Source organism: Oncorhynchus clarkii, chromosome 5 (assembly GCF_045791955.1).
Source record: "Oncorhynchus clarkii lewisi isolate Uvic-CL-2024 chromosome 5, UVic_Ocla_1.0, whole genome shotgun sequence".
In the NCBI taxonomy this organism is placed as follows: Eukaryota; Metazoa; Chordata; class Actinopteri; order Salmoniformes; family Salmonidae; genus Oncorhynchus; species Oncorhynchus clarkii.
In genome coordinates, this window is record NC_092151.1 from 79,364,055 (window position 1) to 79,385,328 (window position 21,274).

Consider the following 21,274-nt stretch of genomic DNA (forward strand, 5'->3'; position numbering starts at 1 on the left):
ACTTTACTCTGCGTGTGTGCATGTGTGTGCTTGTGTGCATGCGTACGTGTTTGTGTGTGTGCGTGTCTGTGTGCACATAACCCATGGTGGAACTGGAGAAGCACAGCATGCTGGTCTTCTTCGATGACAGTCTTCCCAGCCAGCTTCTCCACTTTTCTTGTGTTGTCAGCAAACACAACATAAATTGGAAAGTTAAGCGGCTTCTTAAGTAGCTAAACTAATGTTTTTTAACGTGTTATAATCATATACTGTACAAGCCTTATATGAACAATAATAAGTAGGTTAAGTGTGATTGAACAAGCCAAGTTGGACTAATCTCCCACTTACCAACCACAGTACATCAACATGACTGAATAAAGAGGTCCTCTGAACAGATTTGATGTTCACAACCCATTTTGTTTCTCCATTATTTTCATATTTTTTGTCTTAGGGATTTTTCGATTCGGACCAATAATTTTATTAGGTTAACCTATTTTCCTGAATCAATACAAATTGTTTGATTATCAGTGTTTGGAAATGAATATTTAGGCTGCTATGTTAGGTTTAGAGTAGACGATATCTGTGTCTAAACTAAACCTCTATTTGACTCTTTAGGAACTGGTGAAAGAGATGGTTGATGCTGACATCCATCTCATGAAGAATAACCCTAACGCATAAAACCAAATCCTGTGGATCAACCCAAACCTAGGGAATTGTCTGAGCACTCCTGACCAGAGTGCACTGTGACTCAACAGTCGCACCATGCGGTGAAAAGAATATAAAACTAGTCTGGATCATTTTTTTCATCACTTTGCTGTCCCAAACGAAGTTACTTCGTCTGTTTTTTTGCCTTTTGCTATGGTGAGGGAAGATTATTCGATGCCTTTTAAATAATACCATTCCTTATTTTTGTTTTTAATCTTAATATATTTTTTCTCACTGATCATGATTTAGTAGCCTATATGGTGATAGGACTTTTAATTGTTTTTATTCGACACTGTCTCTGGGCAATATGGGATTGTATTGTTGTCTTGTGTTTGTGTGTTTTAACCGCCTGGCATATAGGTCACAGGTTGCAGTTTGTCCTTTTAGAAAAAAAATAAGTAGAACTTTAATGATTTGTTATTGTAAGATGACCAACAAATTTGTTTTAAATGTTATTCAGCATTTGTGAAATATTTTGTATTCCCATCTGCCATATTTAATTCAGAATATAAACATTTTGGTACAATAAAACTTGTTCTTTTGATACATTAGTTGGCCCTATATATGTGATTATTTTCTTGACTTTTCATGCACAATCTTCTGCTCTTCTCCTCTTAATATACATTGTTTGTTATAAATGTATTGATAATTACATAGACACATAGCACCACATATAATATATGTAGCCTAAATAACATAATTGTAACTATTTATGAAGATAGGCTATTTTATGTCACCCAATTGGCACTGCATAATCTCCCCGCCATTATTCCACAAAGATGTGTCTAGACTGGAGGACACGTGTACAATGTGTACCTTATAAATAGGGGAGAGATGTTATACCTTTGGTTAAATCTTGTAAAAGGTATTTTAGAGGTAAAACCTCAAGCTTGAGTCGAGTCAGAAGACTAGAGTAATGTTTTCTGAGAGGTTCCTCGTGCCAGCGCGCCCAGGTTGCTCAGAGGTCGCGTGAGCCTCAGCCCCTGTCATTTCCCTTCCCTCCTCGAGCTCAGCTCTCCTTGGTTTGCCCCGCGAGCACACTAACCCTGTTCATTCCTCAGGAAATACGCTTCCTCGAGCCTGGATCCCATTCCTGCAGAATGTGTCTCAATCGAGACATTCTGACTATGTGCCCAATCCAAGCCCAGCGCGCACTGGAGGCTGCCTCTTCCAAGCGTAAAGACCTCGTTTTGTCTCTGACTGCTGGAATATGAACCCCTAACCTCGAACCTCTTTGTTTTAGAGGCCAAGAGACGTCCCACCATACTTTTACTTTAATGGTTTGTAAGATAGTTTTGTTACAGAACAATAGCTTAGAAAGGAAGTTAGGTTGTTATGGAGCCTATATTTTATGGAATCTCATGGAATCAACATCCAGACTGTCAAAGATTATAGCCCCAGAAATGTATCAGTTGTGTAGGCCTACATTAATCAAATGAAAACCGTCGTGGTATATTTTTATGAAAAATCCGTTTGACATTTTAAATGGAAAATGGAGGGTTTCAAGGTAGGTTTACGAAGAGGGAACAAACAGGGTGGGTTTGCCTGTCTGCCTCTCTTTTTTGTTTAAGACAACACCTAGAACATTGCAGTTTGACCGTCGGAGACAGCGCTGCATCTGTGTGGACTTATAATTGGTAACAGATGGCGCTTTGAGGTTGGCCCTGGAACCCGGGTGCGAGCGAAAACACACCAGTTTCCACTGTGCCAGGTCTCTCCTCGCGCCCGCCGGCCAGCCGCACACAGGTGCACGGGCCCAGTCGCGCGCCGCCACTAACTGCAGCAGCCCTGTGCTGCTCTAGGCTCAGCTTTCATAACGCACGGGAACATAATGCAGGCACCCAGTTCCAGGCGTAAATTACTACAGAGAAGAAAGAGAAAGGAGAGGAGTGTGTGCCACCACATTTTTGGCTATGAAAAGCTAACAAAAAAAAGGCCTTAATACGTTTTACAGTAAAATAGGAGAGCAAAATAAACTGAAATAATCTAACAATCTCCTGAAATTGTCTTTATAGATGTTATTTTCGCTCACTGTTCTTTATCCTTACATAGAGGGTTGGCTATGGCATTTGGCTCTCTCAATAGGGCTATGGTTTGGAGTAACAAATAGGGAGATTCATGCTTTCATGAGACATGGAAATTGCCACCGTCGTGTCCTTATTGTTACACCTCATTATAAAAACAGGCATAATAGCAAAAGGGTTCACATATTTGCCTTAATTTTTATATAAGGCCTAATTAAACTGTTATTTGAGCCATATACGTATTATCATCTAGCCTACGAGGATGACATCGATTTATTATTACAAATTTGCAATGATTTTAGGACTATTCGGTTTTATAAATATGATCAAAATGTTCACAATTTGATATCTTCAGGCCTACAATTTCTTGAGACAAATCATTTTCTTTTCAGTTTGGAATGTTCTTCAATGTCATTTTGTTTGTTCGTTTCATGGTGTAGGCCATCGTTTAAAATCAACTATCAACTGTTCTTTATAAGCAACAGAGTCGATATGGTAGAGTGAATCTTTCAAATAAAAGATAGACCCTCTCTATAGGCCTGTACGTTTTAAACGGACTAAAAGAAAAGTGAGAGAGTGAATAGAGAGACAGCGGAAATGGCGCCCATATAAGTCATCTGAACCCTGTTAGTGCTTAGCATTTCTGACATTCTCCACTGCCCGGATAAATAAACAAGTAAATGGGAGATTGGTTAGGAAGTGGAACTCTGCAATCGGATTTATCTCTAATAAAACATAGCAGATGCAGATTACCATCAGAAAGGGCCCCAAATGCTGATGCTGGTATGACCATTAATTAATCGAATATTTTGTTTGGCTTTATCCTAGTTCATTTAGTGTGCTATAGGCTGACTGGCACCAGCTGACGAGCGAATAGAGAACCATGAGAAAGTCTCGATTATAATGTGGCAAATCACATAATACAATGTGAGAACTCGCACAAATGCTTACACCTTTTCATTCTCTTGTCACTTATAGCAATACTGTATTGAGTAGGTCTAGCCTAAGTTTATAGTTTACAAATTGATAATTAGGCCTACTGTTTCATGTTCTCCTTTTATTGCCAACATATTAAGTCATAATCCTTTAATTGGTGTTTGGCGTATTGGTTAATGACAGTTGATAGGCTAATGTTAGCAAAGAGTTATAGCCTTGCTCAATTACACTACTGTAATAGAACCTCTCGTGTCGTAGAACTAAACGTCCCCGCGAGGCAGTGGCAACCTTCACCATTACTTCTGACTTTTCCGAGGGCTTTGGAAAATGGCGCGCCTTCAAGCGTACCCAGGTCCATGTCTCCCCCGGCTCTGGCCCCGGGGCCTGCCCCCACAGGGCCTGCCTGGGCGGGGAGACAGACACACTGACACTGACACTCCGGTGGTTAGATTTATCCCCACCAGGACCTTAAACAGTGCTGAGTAAAATATGTCTTAATGCATCAGACAGGCGTTAGACAGATGTGAAAAGCGAAGATTGAACGACAGTGAATTTATATATTATACATCATTCATGCGTTGACGTGTTATTGAGGGGCGTGTGGGTTTGTCTTGAAGGCGCCCGGAATTGTTGTGATTGTAGGCCTTAACAGCTTCATTTAAAGACGAGGGGAGGGTCTCAGTTTCGCGTTACACATCCTCTTGTGTGTGTGTGTGTGTGTGTGTGTGTGTGTGTGTGTGTGTGTGTGTGTGTGTGTGTGTGTGTGTGTGTGTGTGTGTGTGTGTGTGTGTGTGTGTGTGTGTGTGTGTGTGTGTGTGTGTGTGTAATTGCTGTTGACTTACAAATTGATTTGATAAGCTCTTGCTCATACAGCCCCTCCTAGTCTGTGTTTCATGCCATTCTCACGTTTACTCTTGAAGTTTCAAATTCTGTTTTTAGCTCATTATGGAATGTAAAAATAATTGCCTAATAAAATAGAATACTTGAGAACATTGTATCTCTTGTCATAATACTTTAATCAAGTAGCCTATGTGGGCCTATTAGACTATTGCCTGCAAAGTCAGCATGTTTGAGGGAATGTTACTATTTGTTTTAATTATTCATTGTCATAACTATAACGCATAACCAAGAGTTTGTAAGTGCAATTCCTTAATTTTGTTCTTATTTTGGTATTATTAAATCAAAAGGTATGACGATTCCTGTCATCATTATTGTAGCAGAACGCCTCGCCTTAACCGTGTTAATAAAATTGGTATTTAACATCTAACCATATTTAATTCACGTTTAATAACTTAATTGTAGGCTACATGCAATATTCAATATTGACAAGGTGTTAAGCTGCAGAACGCCTTATTTGATCTGAAAAATGGACAAGCCTTATTTTTAGACGAGCACGCCCCTCACTTTAACTTTAAAGTTAAAATGAATAGAACACAGTTGACCTTTATTTAAAAGAGATGCCTGTCTCCACATAATTATCTATGTTTGTGTAGAGGCTTACAGTAGGCTATAGTGTGTATGCTGTAATAGTGCAATTATGTGCGTGTGGAGGAGGGTGTCCAAGTAAACTAATCGATTAGTCATCTATAACTTGTCAACAGTAATATCCATAATGTATTCCGTAGTTTATGTGAACAGCGCATGAGAGTATGTTAGGCCAGGAAAGTTATAGGCCTATAGGCATCTTTAGAAAGCGACTGCGTGCTCATATAGTGGCAGCTCGTCGCTTTGCCCGCTCATGAAGCATTGTTGACATCCTCCCCATTGACCTTCGCCTCGCGCTCTGCCTTTTCCGTCGGATGAAAAATGATTCTGCCGCTGATTGAATTTTATTCCTTCCTGACCTGGCCAGCTAGAGATAGCGCCATCAATCTCTGTGCGCCGACATGACGTGTGTTTATTCCTTCGGAAATAATCTGATGACTGCTATTAGAGCAATTATGGCTAGGCATCTATGAGTGAGAGGATCAACATTTGAAATATATGTTTATTGAATTATTGGTAGGCCACTATTTTATTTAAATCTAAACCTATTTGCATTGGTGTGATGCAGTCTAGGCCAATGCATAGACCTATAGTGGTTACTTTTTGTTGTTGTCAAAATGAAAACTGTAAATGGTATGCTAAAGCTTCTAGCCAATAAACTAGAAGGGTCTGTTTTCATTACCTATACACCAATAGTTAATGCTCAATTTTAAAATGTAGATAAAAATGTCCAGGTTAATAAGCAATGTTGGCTTTGTTTAGGCCTAGGCTTACCCGAAACGCAGAGTGACTGACTGGACCAACTTGACTTTGTGCTGCCTGTGCTGTCAAGCAGGCTTTACTCAAGGGAGCATTTGTGCTGCGGTGTAGTGTTCCCTGGTCACATTCTCAATCCAATACTTTTACGAGTGCAAGCGATCACAACAAAGACACATTTTCAATGCCTACCAGGGAGAAGTCAACCCCCTACCCCCTTCTGCGTCCCCTACCCCTCCTGCCTCCCCTACTTGCCCCACGGACACACCTGTACAAGATTTGGGCCTCAGCAAAGCACTGGTGTCAGAGAGTAAAAATATCTCCTCTCCCCCTGTTCCTGAACTCACGGAGCCCAGGGCCGCCGGCAGCAGGCAGCATCAGCAAGACTCAGCGCAGAGGTATGTCATATAACAACACCATATAATGCATAGGCTACATTCATTACGCTCTGACTGGGCCCCAGGCTGCGTCCCAAATGTCACCATATAATGCATAGGCTACATTCATTACGCTCTGACTGGGCCCAGGCTGCGTCCCAAATGTCACCATATAATGCATAGGCTACATTCATTACGCTCTGACTGGGCCCCAGGCTGCGTCCCAAATGTCACCATATAATGCATAGGCTACATTCATTACGCTCTGACTGGGCCCAGGCTGCGTCCCAAATGTCACCATATAATGCATAGGCTACATTCATTACGCTCTGACTGGGCCCCAGGCTGCGTCCCAAATGTCACCATATGCTCCTATATAGTGCACTAACTTTGACCAGGTGCACTATACTTCGCCATTTGCGAAGGGCGGTCTCCAGTCAGTCAGTCCGTGTAATTGTCAGACCGAGGGCCGCATGCTTAGAGGCCCCGGAGGAAGAGACAGAGAATGTAGTTAACACAATAAGCAAGCAGATGTTTTCTGTAAACCCCTGTACACTCAATTAACAAGCTGTAATGACTACCAATTGTGACTATCGAGACCGACTCACACGCGCCGCCGATACAAAACATTCCAAATGTTTGATGAAGTGGTTTGAATTTGGTTGTGAATTTGTTTTAACTGCAAATGTGTTTTATCTGCAATTTAAACAGTTACGCTACAGTAATATCTTAGCAGCGATACTTGTTTACACATTTTAAATTATACAAATTAGTTAATAGGACATATTAATAATAAAGACGATAATAATAATATAGGCCTGCAAAAGGAGAGTTTCAAAACAACAAATGTTCACAAATATTTGTCCTATCATGTTTCAATGCATTTTCTTGAAAGCGACTGTTTTTTGTTGTTGCATTGTCTAGATTGATTTTTAAATAGTAAATTAAGTACACTTAATTTTAATTAATCTATGTGTCTGTGTTTGCTTGTTTTGTTTCATCTTTAATCAGTTGCTGCAGCAACCAAACATCTGGCAAAGAGAATATTTCAGACATGCGTGGTATGAACTAAGCGTCCGTAAACACACGTGGTCACTCCAAACAACACCCGGATACCTTGGCACCACCGAGCTAGTAAACAGCCACCTACCCCTCCATCAATAAGCCGTGATACAAAGTTTGGCTCTCGGCTCGCTCTACATCAAGGACCTGTTAAACTAAAGGCCTGGAGGTGAGGATATTGACAAAGGGTCTCGTCTCAGCGAAAACAAACCAAGCAATGCATACCTTACTTCTGTTGTCACCAAATGTACTCCATATCCTTCGTCAATAATTATTTCATGATATCAATTAGTGTGATTTCTTATTTACACAAATCCTAAATCTCGTTGTGTAAATCTCTACTCTCTTCCTCTCCTGTCTCCCCCTCTGTTTCAGATTGCGTGCTGTAGCTCAGTGGAACATTTCATTTGTGCTGACTACACAAACATGGCCAAGGCAGAGGAGTAGGCTCAGTAGCCTACATTTTATTTTAGCTTTGTTATAAGAAAGTAAAATGCCCAAATATTGCACAACCTGTATTGAAGATAGTCCTAAAGTTAGAAACAAAACTTGCTAATCATTATTTTAATTTGGAGGTTTTGGACCCAACATTCATACTTTCCTCGATGGCACATCCCACATAGCCTAAGGAGAGATACTGTATGTTGAAACATGTGTTACGTTACCACGACAATAGCCTATCCGTTACAAGAATAACTAACAATTACACGGACATATATCATACACACTGAGTATATTGCATAATACACTACCAGCCCAGCAGCAAGCCTGTATATAGCATCCTATCAGATTACAACACACTCAATACAGCAGAACATCGCATTAGTGGCTGCAGCCTTGTGTGTGTTGTATTGCTTTACGATGTAATATTAAATACACCTACCTATAAGTACCTAGACATAACTCCAGAACTCATAAGATTGTCACATCGTTTAAACTGTATATGTTTTACATTTATTTCACTACAGTCCTGCAACGTGTGCTGCCAGGCAAAACTGTGTGCATATGTGCCCCGGTTATTGTAGCAGGGTTATAAGGCCCCAGAACAGAACATCAAGACAAGAAACAGAACCCCTTTATTACTCCAAATAGCCACCGTAAATCTTATCAACACTGTGTGGGGTGTGTTGTGCAATAGTTTGTGTTTTAGATATTACATTATAAATACAGAAGAGTGAGGTTTACGCAAATATACCGCCGCCGTTTAAAATCACAAATGATTTGAAGCATTAGGCCTAAACACTAATTTTGTCTAAGCACCACCAGGGAAGACACTATGCAATCTTATTTTGCAATAATAGACCAAACTTTTATTTTGCATTGTGTCCCCTATTCTAAAGCATGTCGGACCCCATGGGCCTCTACGGAGAGCTAATAAACCAGACAAATTTAAATCAAATAGAATGTCAATTTATTAGACAAACAATGCAATGCCTTCAGAATAATTTCAACAAATATGGAACAAAAATATATAGAATACGTCGGTATACAAGTCCCCCTCCTATTTCATAAAATAACAATATGTAGCACAATTTAAGGCACCTCAATTTGGAAACACTTTTTTGGTGGTTGGTCCACAACATCCAACTATACTCCCTTACTTTCTATAATAAATTACTATATGCAATTTACAGTGAATAACAAGTTAATAACATGTTGGATGTTAAAGCAACACTCTTTAAAAACAAAGTTCCCAAAGTGAGAGAGATAAAAACTTACGTGTTATTCGATGTTGTAACACGCGCCTTTGTCTGTCATACACACCAGAACAAATCTCACCACTCTCATTCTGTTTAGTCCATTTGGGGATGAATAAAGGACCGGAATGAGGGAGGTTAAAGTACAAAAATAAGGAAATATATATATTAAAGTTATTCGTTTAAAAAAACATTTTTGTTTTTGTTATTTTCAGAACTTGCCGCAGTCATAAACGAAAGCTCCGGAGGTACGGTAGATGGATTGACCGGAGGGGAAGGCCATCTGACAGCTATTACTTCCGTTAACCGGAGAGCTATTCAAACCAATCCGTTGAGACTCGAACATCTCTCGCATCGAGTGGAAGTTCTGTTGCTGTGCCGGGTAGCTTGTGCCCAGGTGTCCCAGGTCTCCGTACCAGGACGCAAGTCGGCCCTGGTTCGCGTGGTGACCACTGTCCTGTCCCGCACTCAGGTTGCCATGCCCGAGCGGGGATGTGGCCGTAGTGGTGATGGAGTAATCGGGCAGAGTCTCGTCCACGGTGTCTACGGGCGCAAGGTGGCCTCCTCGTTCCCCGGCGTACAAGCTCATGGCTTGCATGTTGCAATGGTACGTCGCGTTAGAGTTTGTAGATATTGAGTTCTGGTTGCAGTTTGGTGAGTTGTAAGCAGACGTCTGGTTAGGGGAATAGTTAAGAGATAGAGAGGGGGTTATACCTGTCCTAGAAGATGCGATAAGAGGGGACGTGAGCTCCGTGGTGCCCTGAGGCGACCCCCGGACTGAGGTCATGATGTTGTCCACACTGAAGCCTTGCGCCGCGGCCTGTGCGTGGTGGTGATGCTCGGGGCCCTCCATGGAGAGGGACCGGGCAGAGGGCACACTGTGAGGGCTACCGGTGGACATACTACTGCTGCTGCCAGGACTCTCTATCTTGGGCACAGGCAGGCTGGGGGACTCGGCCTGTGGTGGAGTAGAGGTCCCGTTCTCAGTCTTTATGTCCTGGATGCGCACGGGCTGTGAGCCCTGCACGGGCTGCTCGTTCTCCATATCCGGTGCTCCTCTCCCTGACAGGTCCCTGCCTTGCCTGTCATCCTTGTCCTTTTGAACATTACTCTTCTTGAACCGTCTGCGACGCCTCAGGAAGCTGCCGTTCTCGAACATGTTATAGGAGTCCGGGTCCAGAGTCCAGTAGCTGCCTTTGCCGGGCTTCTTATCGTCCCGGGCCACTTTGACAAAGCACTCGTTGAGGGACAGGTTGTGGCGGATGCTGTTCTGCCAGCCCTGCTTGTTGTCTCGGTAGAATGGGAACCTCTCCATGATAAACTGATAAATCCCGTTTAGGGTCACCTTCTTGTCCGGTGAGTTCTGTATCGCCATGGTGATAAGGGCGATGTAGCTGTACGGAGGTTTGACCAGGTCCTTGGGCTGGTGTTGCGGGGTGTACGGTCCGTACGCACGCGCCATGCTGGCCTGGTACTGGTCTTGGGCTGCGTGAGAGTACATACTCATGGGAGCTGGCATCCCGGTGTACCCTCCACCCGCCGCTGCCCGGTAGTAGCTCTGGTCACTGCTAATGTAAGGCACGACGCCCAGAGAGTTGGGGCTGGAGACGGAGTAGCGCGCCTGCATTATCTCCTCCTCGCCTTCGTCCCGTAAAGTTTAAATAATAAAGAACTCTCCCAAAAGCTTCAGCAGCACGGAGATGGGTAGCTCCAGTTTCCTCCTCAGCCTCCTTTCCTTTATTTTCTGTGTGTTACAAAGGGAGTTTGGGGAAGTATGTTTAGCCTAAGCCACGGCTCGCCAGGATGACTGGAGTGAAGGCTGCGCACAGTCTACTGTGTCGAACATTGGGAAAACTACGGCTCAAGCATCCGTCACTACAGAGACACTTTTTTTTAACTCTGTTCACGTTTTGGCCTGTGGCTGCTCCTCCCCGAATGCGTTCCAACATCTAATAGGATGGGAGCTCAACCCGAGCGTGCACGAAAGAAAGCAAAGTTACAGCAGTCAAAAAGCCTTCCAAGTGGTGTTGGCCACACACACACACACACACACACAAACACACGCACACACACACACACACATACACAGAAATTAAATAAGGAGAGGTATGAGGAACTCCCTGCTCCCATAAAATGATTTGAAGGGCTGTATGACTAATATTGCTCAATGCCAATGGTTTCGGCTATATTAAACCATTAAAATATTAACATCTATTCCTTAATATTAGCAGTTTATCAAAAACTTTCAGATACCCTATCATATGTGTTAAAATGTGGGCACATGAAATCGTGTAAGGACTATAACGTAAAATTTGAAGAAGTCTTCAATCGCATCACCTCATTTGAAATGAATGACTTCTTTATAAATACAATTAAAATAAATTGCCTATTTATGTGCATTATTATAATTATCCTAAATTGAATATTAAACCGGATAAAGGTTTATTTTAATTCGTTTTTCTCTGTAACATTATGGATGAACTAGCCTACACACAAAACTGAAAGGTAGGCTACACGATTGTTACTTTAATTTCTCAATCTCATCCGTTAAAAATGGGTTTATAAAACATTATACAATCAACAACAACAATGCAAAATAAGATACACATTCATTTAATTTAATTTATTCAAAGCACAAAATCAAATGTTGACTAAAAGAATGGGCCCTACATGTGGTCGGTGCCGTAATCTTTTCTGATGGGCACGGCGCAACAGATGGAGAGGTGTCAGAGATTCCACATTATGTAAATCACCAGCTATAATCTGGAGGAGAGATTATTATTTTACTACCTTGTTACTGTCATTGCGTGAAACAGGCTTTTTTTAATAACAGGCCTTCATGATCAAAATGTAATATAGGCCTATATTATTTCTAGCCAAATGAAGAATACACTTTGATCTCACTATCGGCCTACCACATATGAGCCTACAAGAATCAAAAGGCAAACTAGTTTTTATCAGCACAAACATGCGTTGAAATCAGTGTTCTCCTCTGCCGTTTGGTTCCGCTACGCTGAGTTCATCAACATAAACTGCAGTTTAAACTTTAAATAAACACCCAGCGCGAGATAAAAGCGCATGCTCCCCTCCCGGCCCGGGCAGCTCGAGAGGGCGGAATGCGCAAGCTAATTAAAGGTTAAATTAAGATCATTTGGCCGAGGAAGAAGAAACGGCCAAGGTGAGAAAGGTTGACGTGGTGTGAGAGGGAATGCGATTTTAGTGGGACCAAACGGAGCGCACGGAGACCTTGCATGTGTCAGTCTCAGTCCAAAGGTGCTAACAATGCTATCAAAATTCCTCCAGCTTTTGCTCGTAAGGCATCACGCACTTTCTCAGGCAGAATGTTTAACTAATGTTAAAAACGAGGCAGGTTCCATCCCTGTATTAGACATTAGGCTAGGAGATTTAACATCTTTTGTCGGCAAGTAATAATTGTTGTTGGCCTATGTGAATTTTGGTATAACAACACATGACCGAATTCTTTCTTTTTTCGAATTTAGGCCTAGGCTTATTTATTATCCAACACTCATCATAGGCTATGGTGTTTGAGGATATCATTGCAATTGTGAATGCATTTTTAGACCGTCTCAGTTATTTTATTAGTATGCCTATTAGTATTATTAGTAGGTAGGCTATCAGTAGCCAAATAGTAGCAAATACTATCTACAATCGACTATCTAAATAACTGTCACAGCAGTGTTATTGTGTGGGAACTGAGGGGCGGGAAGTAGAGGCGAGATGCCCGGGACAGTAAACACTGGCATGTAATAAAAACAATTAAAACCAAGAATTCACAAAATGGGACAAACACCAAATTGAGACACTGCATGCAGAAATCTGCAAAAAATATCCTCAGTGTACAACATAAAACACCAAATAATGCATGCAAAGCAGAATTAGGCCGATGCCAACGCGATTCCCAAACCTTCCATAACAAAGCCATCACCTACAGAGAGATGAACCTAGAGAAGAGTCCCCCAAGCAAGCTAGCTATTCATGGAGTTCTGCTCACAAACAGATCTCACAGAACCCCAGGACAGCAACACAATTAGACCCAACCATATCAAGAGAAAACAAAAAGATAATTACTTCACCCATTGGAAATAATGAACAAAAAAACAGAGCAAACTAGAATGCTATTTGGCCCTAAACAGAGAGTACACAGTGGCAGAATACCTGACCACTGTGACTGACCCAAAATGAAGGAAAGTTTTGACAATGTGCAGACTCAGTGAGCATAGCCTTGCTATTGAGAAAGGCCACCATGGGCAGACATGGCTCTCAAGAGAAGACAGGCTATGTGCACACTGCCCACAAAATGAGATGGAAACTGAGCTGCATTTCCTAACCTCCTGCCAAATGTATGACCATATTGAAGACACATATTTCCCTCAGATTACACAGATCCACAAAGAATTCGAATACAAACCCAATTTTGATAAACTCCCAAATCTATTGGGTGAAATACAGGTGTGCAATCACAGCAGCAAGATATGTAACCTGTTGCCACAAGAAAAGGGCAACCAGTGAAGAACAAACACCATTGTAAATACAACCCATATTTATGTTTATTTATTTTCCCTTTCTTTCTCTAACTATTTGCACATAATATGACATTTGTAATGTATTTAATCTTTTGGAACTTTTGTGAGTGTAATGTTTACTGTTCATTAGATTTTTTTTCACTTTTGTTTATTATCTAGTTTACTTGCTTTGGCAATGTTAACATATGTTTTCCATGCCAATAAAGCCCTTAAATTGAATTGGAATTGAATTGAATTGAGAGACAAGAAAAGGGAAACCAGTGAAGAACAAACACCATTGTTAATACAACCCATATTTATGTTTATTTATTTTCCCTTTTGTACTTTAACTATTTGCACATCATTACAACACTGTATACAGACATGATATGACATTTGTAATGCCTTTATTCTTTTGGAACTTCTGCGAGTGTATGTTTGCTGTTCTATTGTTTATTTCACTTTTGTTAATTATCTATTTCACTTGCTTTGGCAAATGTAAACACATGTTTCCCATGCCAATAAAGCCCTCAAATTGAAATTAAATTGAAATTGAGAGAGAGAGAGAGAGAGATATTAGGTAAATTATGATAAATGTTATACAATACATTACTTGATGAATTGTATAAACTTAGAAACCGTTTTTTAAATAGTAAATTGCTAAATTATGAATTCATATTTGGTTGGATTTAAAAAATATTTAAAAAATAGATAGTCCCCGGTAGTCCTACAGTCCCGTTTCCTACAAAACATGGGTACAATTTAGAAAACAATGATATTGTGTCCATTTGTTTTTATTGACATGGCCTATATTTGAATTTATTTTGCACATAAAATATATATGGCGCTGTTATTATTTCATTCAATAAATATAACATATATATGCTATATATTTTTTCTGTGTAGAATCGAATTTACTTGTTTTTTTTCTGTGAAAATTCACGTACAATTTTTTACGATATTATCAATAATATAGGCTATGTTGAAAAACATTCCTTTTACAATTTAGAAGATTGATGTAATGGTGTAAATTGAAATATTTCGCTGGCATTGACAGACTTTTGGAGCTAAAAGTCGAAGGAATTTGCCACTGACTACTGCTCGTGTCTCGGGATAATTGTAGTGATGAATCACATTTTACTAGTCTGTTACCTTCCTACATTTTAGAACTAAAACGGTGGAAGGGTTCCCAGAACTAAATCATAAAAGTTCAAATAAATAGACGTGGTATGTTAGTCTAGATTTTATTTTTATTATTTATCCGTTATTTTACCGGGTAAATTGACTGAGAACACGTTCTTATTTACAGCAACGACCTGGGGAATAGTTACAGGGGAGAGGAGGGGGATGAATGAGAATTGTAAACTGGGGATTATTAGGTGAACATGATGGTTTGAGGGCCAGATTGGGAATTAGCCAAAGAAGGTGAACAGATTAGCCAAAGAGGGTGAACAGTGAGACAGAGAAATATGTAAAATATACCAACGCGACGCAGTGTATTGACCTTGTCGGCATTCTTTCATAAGTACTGAGGGAGTCGTGAAGACCAGCATTACGATGACAAGGAAACCGTTCAACACTAGCCACTGGCCAAGCCACCTGCTATGAGGGCCAGCGGTTCGTTGGCACCTAGCGCCCCCTGGCGACCATAAATGCCAAGGGCCTGCATGTCCTTAATGGAGTAACATCGTCCCTAGGCTAATTGCGCATAGGCAGAAGTGTCTGATGAACGGATTGAGCTATTTTGCACATCAATTAGGTTACTACTCAAACCTCCACAAAGTGATCCAATGAAACATTATAGAAAAGCCAGAAAATAAGTGATGGTGATTTTTGGAAGCTCATTCTTATCTGAAAATGTTGGGTCCATGGGACTTCAGTTCACCCTCCCTCCTCAATGAAAAGATGGAAGCAAGTTCCAAAAATCCCCAAAGGTAGGAAAGGTAGGCCTCCCAAACTCGGTCCTCGGGAACCCAAGGTATCTAAGTTTAGATTGTTGCTCTAACACTACACAGTTGATTCAAATAATCAACTAATCACCAAGCTTTGATCATTTTTGATTAAGCTGTGTCGTGTTAGGGCAAAACCCAAAACGTGCACCCCTTGGTGTCCCGAGGACCGAGTTTGGGGAACGCTGGACTACAGTGTCAAGGAGCGTCACATCAGGGGCTGTAAACCTAAGTCTGTTTCTATGGTGCCATCTCTCTCTGAAATCACAACATTGCCTGTAATAACAGAATGTATTAAAGATAATATTCTCGTATTCCTTTTTATTGGGGGAATGTTTGTTTGATTTGTTTTCTCAACTCACACGACTCTCAATGTAATGGCCATGATGCATGGGGTCAGTCAAGAGAAGTAGGCTGGATGCACAACGTGGGTGGCCAGGAGCAATTTACAACCACAGGAATCTCTCAAACTAGTCAAGAGGGCTGCAAACTAGTTCTAAACTAACGTTATACATGGGTGGCTCCTCCTTTGTTAAGGACAAAAGGTACATAATAGTGACAGAAAAATAGTATGGGTGTTGATGAAGGTCAAGGTGATGATAGCTGCTTAGCCTTTAATGTTACAACATACTCTAGTACTCTAAATTCGCCTTGGTCATGAACTACATGAACCCCCCATCCCCCATCCAGTGGTGTACTGCAGGCCGCAAGGTTGGCAAATAGCTAACATCCTACAATTTTGTCATGTTGCAAAGAGAGAAAAAATGCATCTTCATAGCTAATTTTATACTATTCTACATATTTTGCAAGGAGGCTGAGAGAAAATGTTTCTGTTTTAATGCTAATTTCCTGCAATTCTACACATTGCCATGGGGCAGAGAGAAAAATTGGCAGTTTTATAGCTAATCTCATGCTATTCTAAACAGTTTTGGCTTATGATGTTTCATATCCTATTTGGGAAGTGGTTATGTCATAAATCCTTGAAGTTCCAGAATGGAGTGAAAATGGCAGCCATATTAGTCAAGGATAAATCGAAACCAATCCTGTTTTACTTACGCAGGAAAATAAAACAAAGGCATGTGATATCAGAAATTGTGTAATATAATTGTCAACCTAAAATATTGCCATATACAGTGCCTTCAGAAAGTATTCACACCCCTTGACTTTTTGTGTTGTTACAACCTGAAATTAAAATTGATAAATTCGGGGGGTTTTCTCACTTGCCTACACATAATACCCCATAATGTCAAAATAGAATTCTGTTTTTCAAAATGTTTACAAATTAATAAAAAGTGAAAGAATGAAATCTCTTGAGTCAATAAGTATTCAACTCCTTTGTTATGGCAAGACTACCTCATCTCTGTACCCCACAGATACAATATTCTTTAATTAAGGTCCCTCTGAATTTCAGTGAATTTCAAACACTTTCAACCACAAAGACCAGAAAGGTTTTCCAATGCCTCGCAAAGAAGGACACCTGTTGGTAGATGGAGAGAAAAAAAAGTAATTTTGAGCATGGTAAAGTTATTAATTACACTTTGGATGGTGTATCAACACACCCAGTCACTACAAAGATACAGCCGTCCTTCCTAACTCAGTTGCCGGAGAGAAAGGAAACTGCTCAGGGATTTCACCATGAGGCCAATGGTGACTTTAAAACAGTTTAATGGCTGTGAGTTTAATGGCTGTGATAGGAGAAAACTGAGGATGGATCAACAAAATTGTAGTTACTCCACAATACTAACCTAATTTAAAAACAATTTTTTACCTTTATTTAGCCAGGCAAGTCAGTTAAGAACAAATTCTTATTTTCAATGACGGCCTGGGAACAGTGGGTTAACTGCCTGTTAAGGGGCAGAACGACAGATTTGTACCTTGTCAGCTCGGGGGTTTGAACTCGCAACCTTCTGGTTACTAGTCCAACGCTCTAACCACTAGGCTACCCTGCCGCCCCGGCAGACTGAAAAGAAGAAAGCCTGTACAGAATACAAATATTCAAAACATGCACCTGTTTTCAACAGGGCACTAAAGTAATACTGCAAAAAAAGTGGCAAAGCAATTCTCTTTTGTCCTGAATACAGTGTTCTGTTTGTGGCAAATCCAATACATCACATTACTGAGTTCCACTCTCCATATTTTCAAGCATAGTGGTGGCTGCATCATGTTATGGGTATGTTTGTAGTCGTTAAGGACTGGGGAGTTTTTCAGGATAAAAAATAAACTAAATGGAGCTAAGCACAGGCAAAATCCTAGAGAAAAACATGGTTCAGTCTGCTGTCCACCAGACACTGGGTTGACGTAGGCATGTGAATACTTGTGCAAATGAGATATTTATGCATTTCATTTTCAATAAATTAGCAAAAATGTTTTTTTTAAATGTTTTAACTTTTTCATTGTAGGGTATTGTGCGTACATTGGTCAGAAAAAAATGTCATCCATTTTCAATTCAGGCTGTAACACAACAAAATGTGGAATAAGTCAAGGGGTAGGAATACTTTCTGAAAACACTGTTATCATAAATACAGTTTATACAGGTTTTATGAAACTGTTATGTATACATAGCCTCTAAAATATATGTAAACAGACCATAAAAGTCAACATTTTTAGTTGTTTCCTTGGAAAGCTGAGACTGCTTTTATACGTATGATACAATATCAGTACTTGTTGCAGTTACAACATATCTAAGTCCTATCAACAACTGATCTGATCCAGTGTTTGGCTGCGGATTGACTGCATTCTTTGAATGGAATGTTGGCATATTGGCAGTTAATCTGTAAAATGTATGGAATCATCCTCTAAAACTGACTGGTTAGCTAACATACAGTGGAGATAAATTCTTGAAATTCATTATGTTCCACAATATTTTATCACAGCACTGGCAAACCATGGTTGACCAACTCCCTGAGAATGACCTTCACCCCCAGATCATGTCAAGAGAGACCCAGCTAAGTATCTCACTGAGGACTTGAGTCCACTGCAACTTGGGAGGCGTCACTGCCACCATGTGTTTTAATGCCTATGTTGCATTCTATTAAAACTTCCCAGGTGATCCTGTACAACCTCTCTCAGCACTTTGGCACCCTCTAATGTTAGAGAGAGAGAGACACGCACGCACACACGCACACATACCTAAAAATGCCCCACTCTGACACCACCACTGTCGTCTCCTCTACCTCCCATGCTGTATATCACTCCTCCCTCTCTCTCCCTCATTCCTCCCTCCCTTCCCCTCACTCCTCCCTCCCTCCCCTCACTCTTTCTTCCCTCCTCCCTCCCCCTCCCTCCTCCCTCCCTCCCCCTCACTACTTCCTCCCTTCCCTTCACTCCCCTCCCTCCTCACTCACCTCCCATTCCTCCCATCTCCCCCTCACTCACCACATTAGTCACAGGCCACTTGACAACATGGCCCCCATCCTCACCACACACACACAAAAGTATTTGGTTGATTATTCTGCTCCATTCGATGAGAGAGAGAGAGAGCGAAAGCGAGACAGAGAGAGCGAGACACCATGTGTTTTTGGCTTTTGGAATGACACAAACTGACAAAGCATTACAGTGCCATCTACAGGTATTGCCATTTTGATGCACATGCATGGCAGTTAAAAACATATAGCAACCAGGCAGTCTTCCTGTATAAAAACTTGGCATTAGACCTTTTAAGTAGATATAGCCCAAAAAACATTCTCATCCTTCCATTGAGAAATTCACATACATTTTTCCTCACAATATGTTATCATTGTATCAATTTGATCACTTTTATCAATTCAAACAAACTCCAGTTCGTCGGCATGGATTGTGAATTTCATTGTGGGCAATTCCACTTCACTCAGTCATCAACTATGTTTATATTAAAGAAGTTAATTAAGCACAGCAGGATTCCAAAATATTCAGAACACCCATATCCGCAAACCGATACACAAACCCAAAGAGCCTATTGAAATAGATTTTCAAATAAATAACTGCCAATCACCCGTGTGTGAAGAATTCATCCAGTGCAGTCTGCCGGCTGGTATTGGTTTGGAGCTAAACGAGCGAGAGAGAGAGATTATCTGGCAGGGAAAGCATGCAGCCCTCTAGGCCAGTTGTAGGATACACAATCTGCAATCCATCGAAGGAGTGCTGGTTATTTTCCGGTCATGGTTAGAAAGGTTACATCTTTTTTTTAAATTGACACCAAAAGGGATTTTTTTTAGCATTTTAGCTAACCCTAACCCTTTTCCTAACCTTAACCAGATTCTCCTAACCTGCTAAATTAATTATCCTAACATACTGCGTAAGCTCAGTGCATTATTCATCTCATATGTATATACTGTATTCAATACTATTCTACTGTATCTTAGTCTATGCCGCTCTGACATTGCTCGTCCATATATTTATATATTCTTAATTCCATTCCTTTACTTAGATTTGTGTGTATAGGGTACATGTTGTGTGAAATTGGTAGATATTACTTGTTAGATATTGCTGCACTGTCGGAACTAGAAGCACAAGCATTTCACTACACCCACTATAACATTTCCTAACCTGCTACAAAAAGTCACATCTGACAATAGCTGTATGCTTTCTAGTCAAAACCTTATTTTCCTCATGGAATGGCCAGACCAGTCTGTTGGAGGGAGCATCATGTTTTGGGGCTGCTTTGCTGCCTCAGGGCCTGGACGCCTTGCAATCATTGATTTGCAGACTTGTTTACCTGTTGCTGTGCGTTTTGTTGCCAATCTTACTTTGCTACCTGACAATTTTCCGTTTTTTTCCATTTATATTTTTAGTTTTTCCCTCACTCAACTTTTTTTCATTCAACTTTTTCACTCCGGACGCTTTATCTGGACATGGTTCGTCAGGACCTCCAACAGCCAACCAGTAGTAACATTAACATGATGCTTTATCTGGACATGGTTCATCAGGACCTCCAACAGCCAACCAGTAGTAACATTAACATGATGCTTTATCTGGACATGGTTCGTCAGGACCTCCAACAGCCAACCAGTAGTAACATTAACATGATGCTTTATCTGGACGTGGTTCGTCAGGACCTCCAACAGCCAACCAGTAGTAACATTAACATGATGCTTTATCTGGACATGGTTCGTCAGGACCTCCAACAGCCAACCAGTAGTAACATTAACATGATGCTTTATCTGGACGTGGTTCGTCAGGACCTCCAACAGCCAACCAGTAGTAACATTAACATGATGCTTTATCTGGACGTGGTTCGTCAGGACCTCCACCAGCCGAAGCTAAGTAGTAACATTAACATTATGCTTTATCTGGACGTGGTTCTACAGGACCTCCACCAGCCGAAGCTAAGTAGTAACATTAACATGATGCTTTATCTGGACGTGGTTCGTCAGGACCTCCACCAGCCGAAGCTAAGTAGTAACATTAACATGATGCTTTATCTGGACGTGGTTCGTCAGGACCTCCACCAGCCGAAGCTAAGTAGTAACATTAACATGATGCTTTATCTGGACGTGGTTCGTCAGAACCTCCACCAGCCGAAGCTAAGTAGTAACATTTACATGATGCCTTCTAATTGCAGTCACTGTACTCATTATATACAGGAGAACGATCGTCTTACGGCGAGGATAGCTGTGCTGCAAGCCCAGCTTCAGACGCAATCGTTAGGCAATGGTAATTTAAGTGTAGGAAAGGATGAAACAGCGTCTGTGCCACTAGTAAGTACAGATAGTAGTATAAATCCCCTCGCACATTCCCCGCAGCCGGACAACTTTCTCATGGCTTATTGAGGGAAATGCTGTAGGAATGCTCAACCGGTGTCGC

The 21,274-nt window shown here is 41.0% G+C and overlaps 2 protein-coding genes across 3 annotated transcripts in view; one reads left to right on the forward strand and one right to left on the reverse strand.

The window, feature by feature from the left end:
• Positions 1–1,235, forward strand: part of LOC139409426 (GDP-mannose 4,6-dehydratase) — a 240,687-nt gene extending 239,452 nt beyond the window's left edge. For both annotated transcript variants that reach the window (XM_071154571.1, XM_071154570.1), the window contains one exon: positions 595–1,235. In XM_071154571.1, coding sequence (XP_071010672.1) covers positions 595–657 — 63 coding nt within the window. In that variant the 3' untranslated portion in view covers positions 658–1,235. The remainder of the gene's footprint in view (positions 1–594) is intronic.
• A 7,483-nt stretch (positions 1,236–8,718) lies between these two features.
• On the reverse strand, positions 8,719–10,900 carry LOC139410239 (forkhead box C1-A-like). Its single transcript, XM_071155713.1, has one exon. The coding sequence runs from the start codon at positions 10,646–10,648 to the stop codon at positions 9,233–9,235; it is 1,416 nt and encodes a 471-aa protein (XP_071011814.1). The 5' UTR covers positions 10,649–10,900; the 3' UTR covers positions 8,719–9,232.
• Positions 10,901–21,274: the final 10,374 nt, after the last annotated feature.

What these genes read in the sequence shown, in the direction of transcription:
- LOC139410239 (XM_071155713.1), bottom strand. Translation starts at nt 10,648, where the DNA reads ATGCAGGCGCGCTACTCCGTCTCCAGCCCCAACTCTCTGGGCGTCGTG.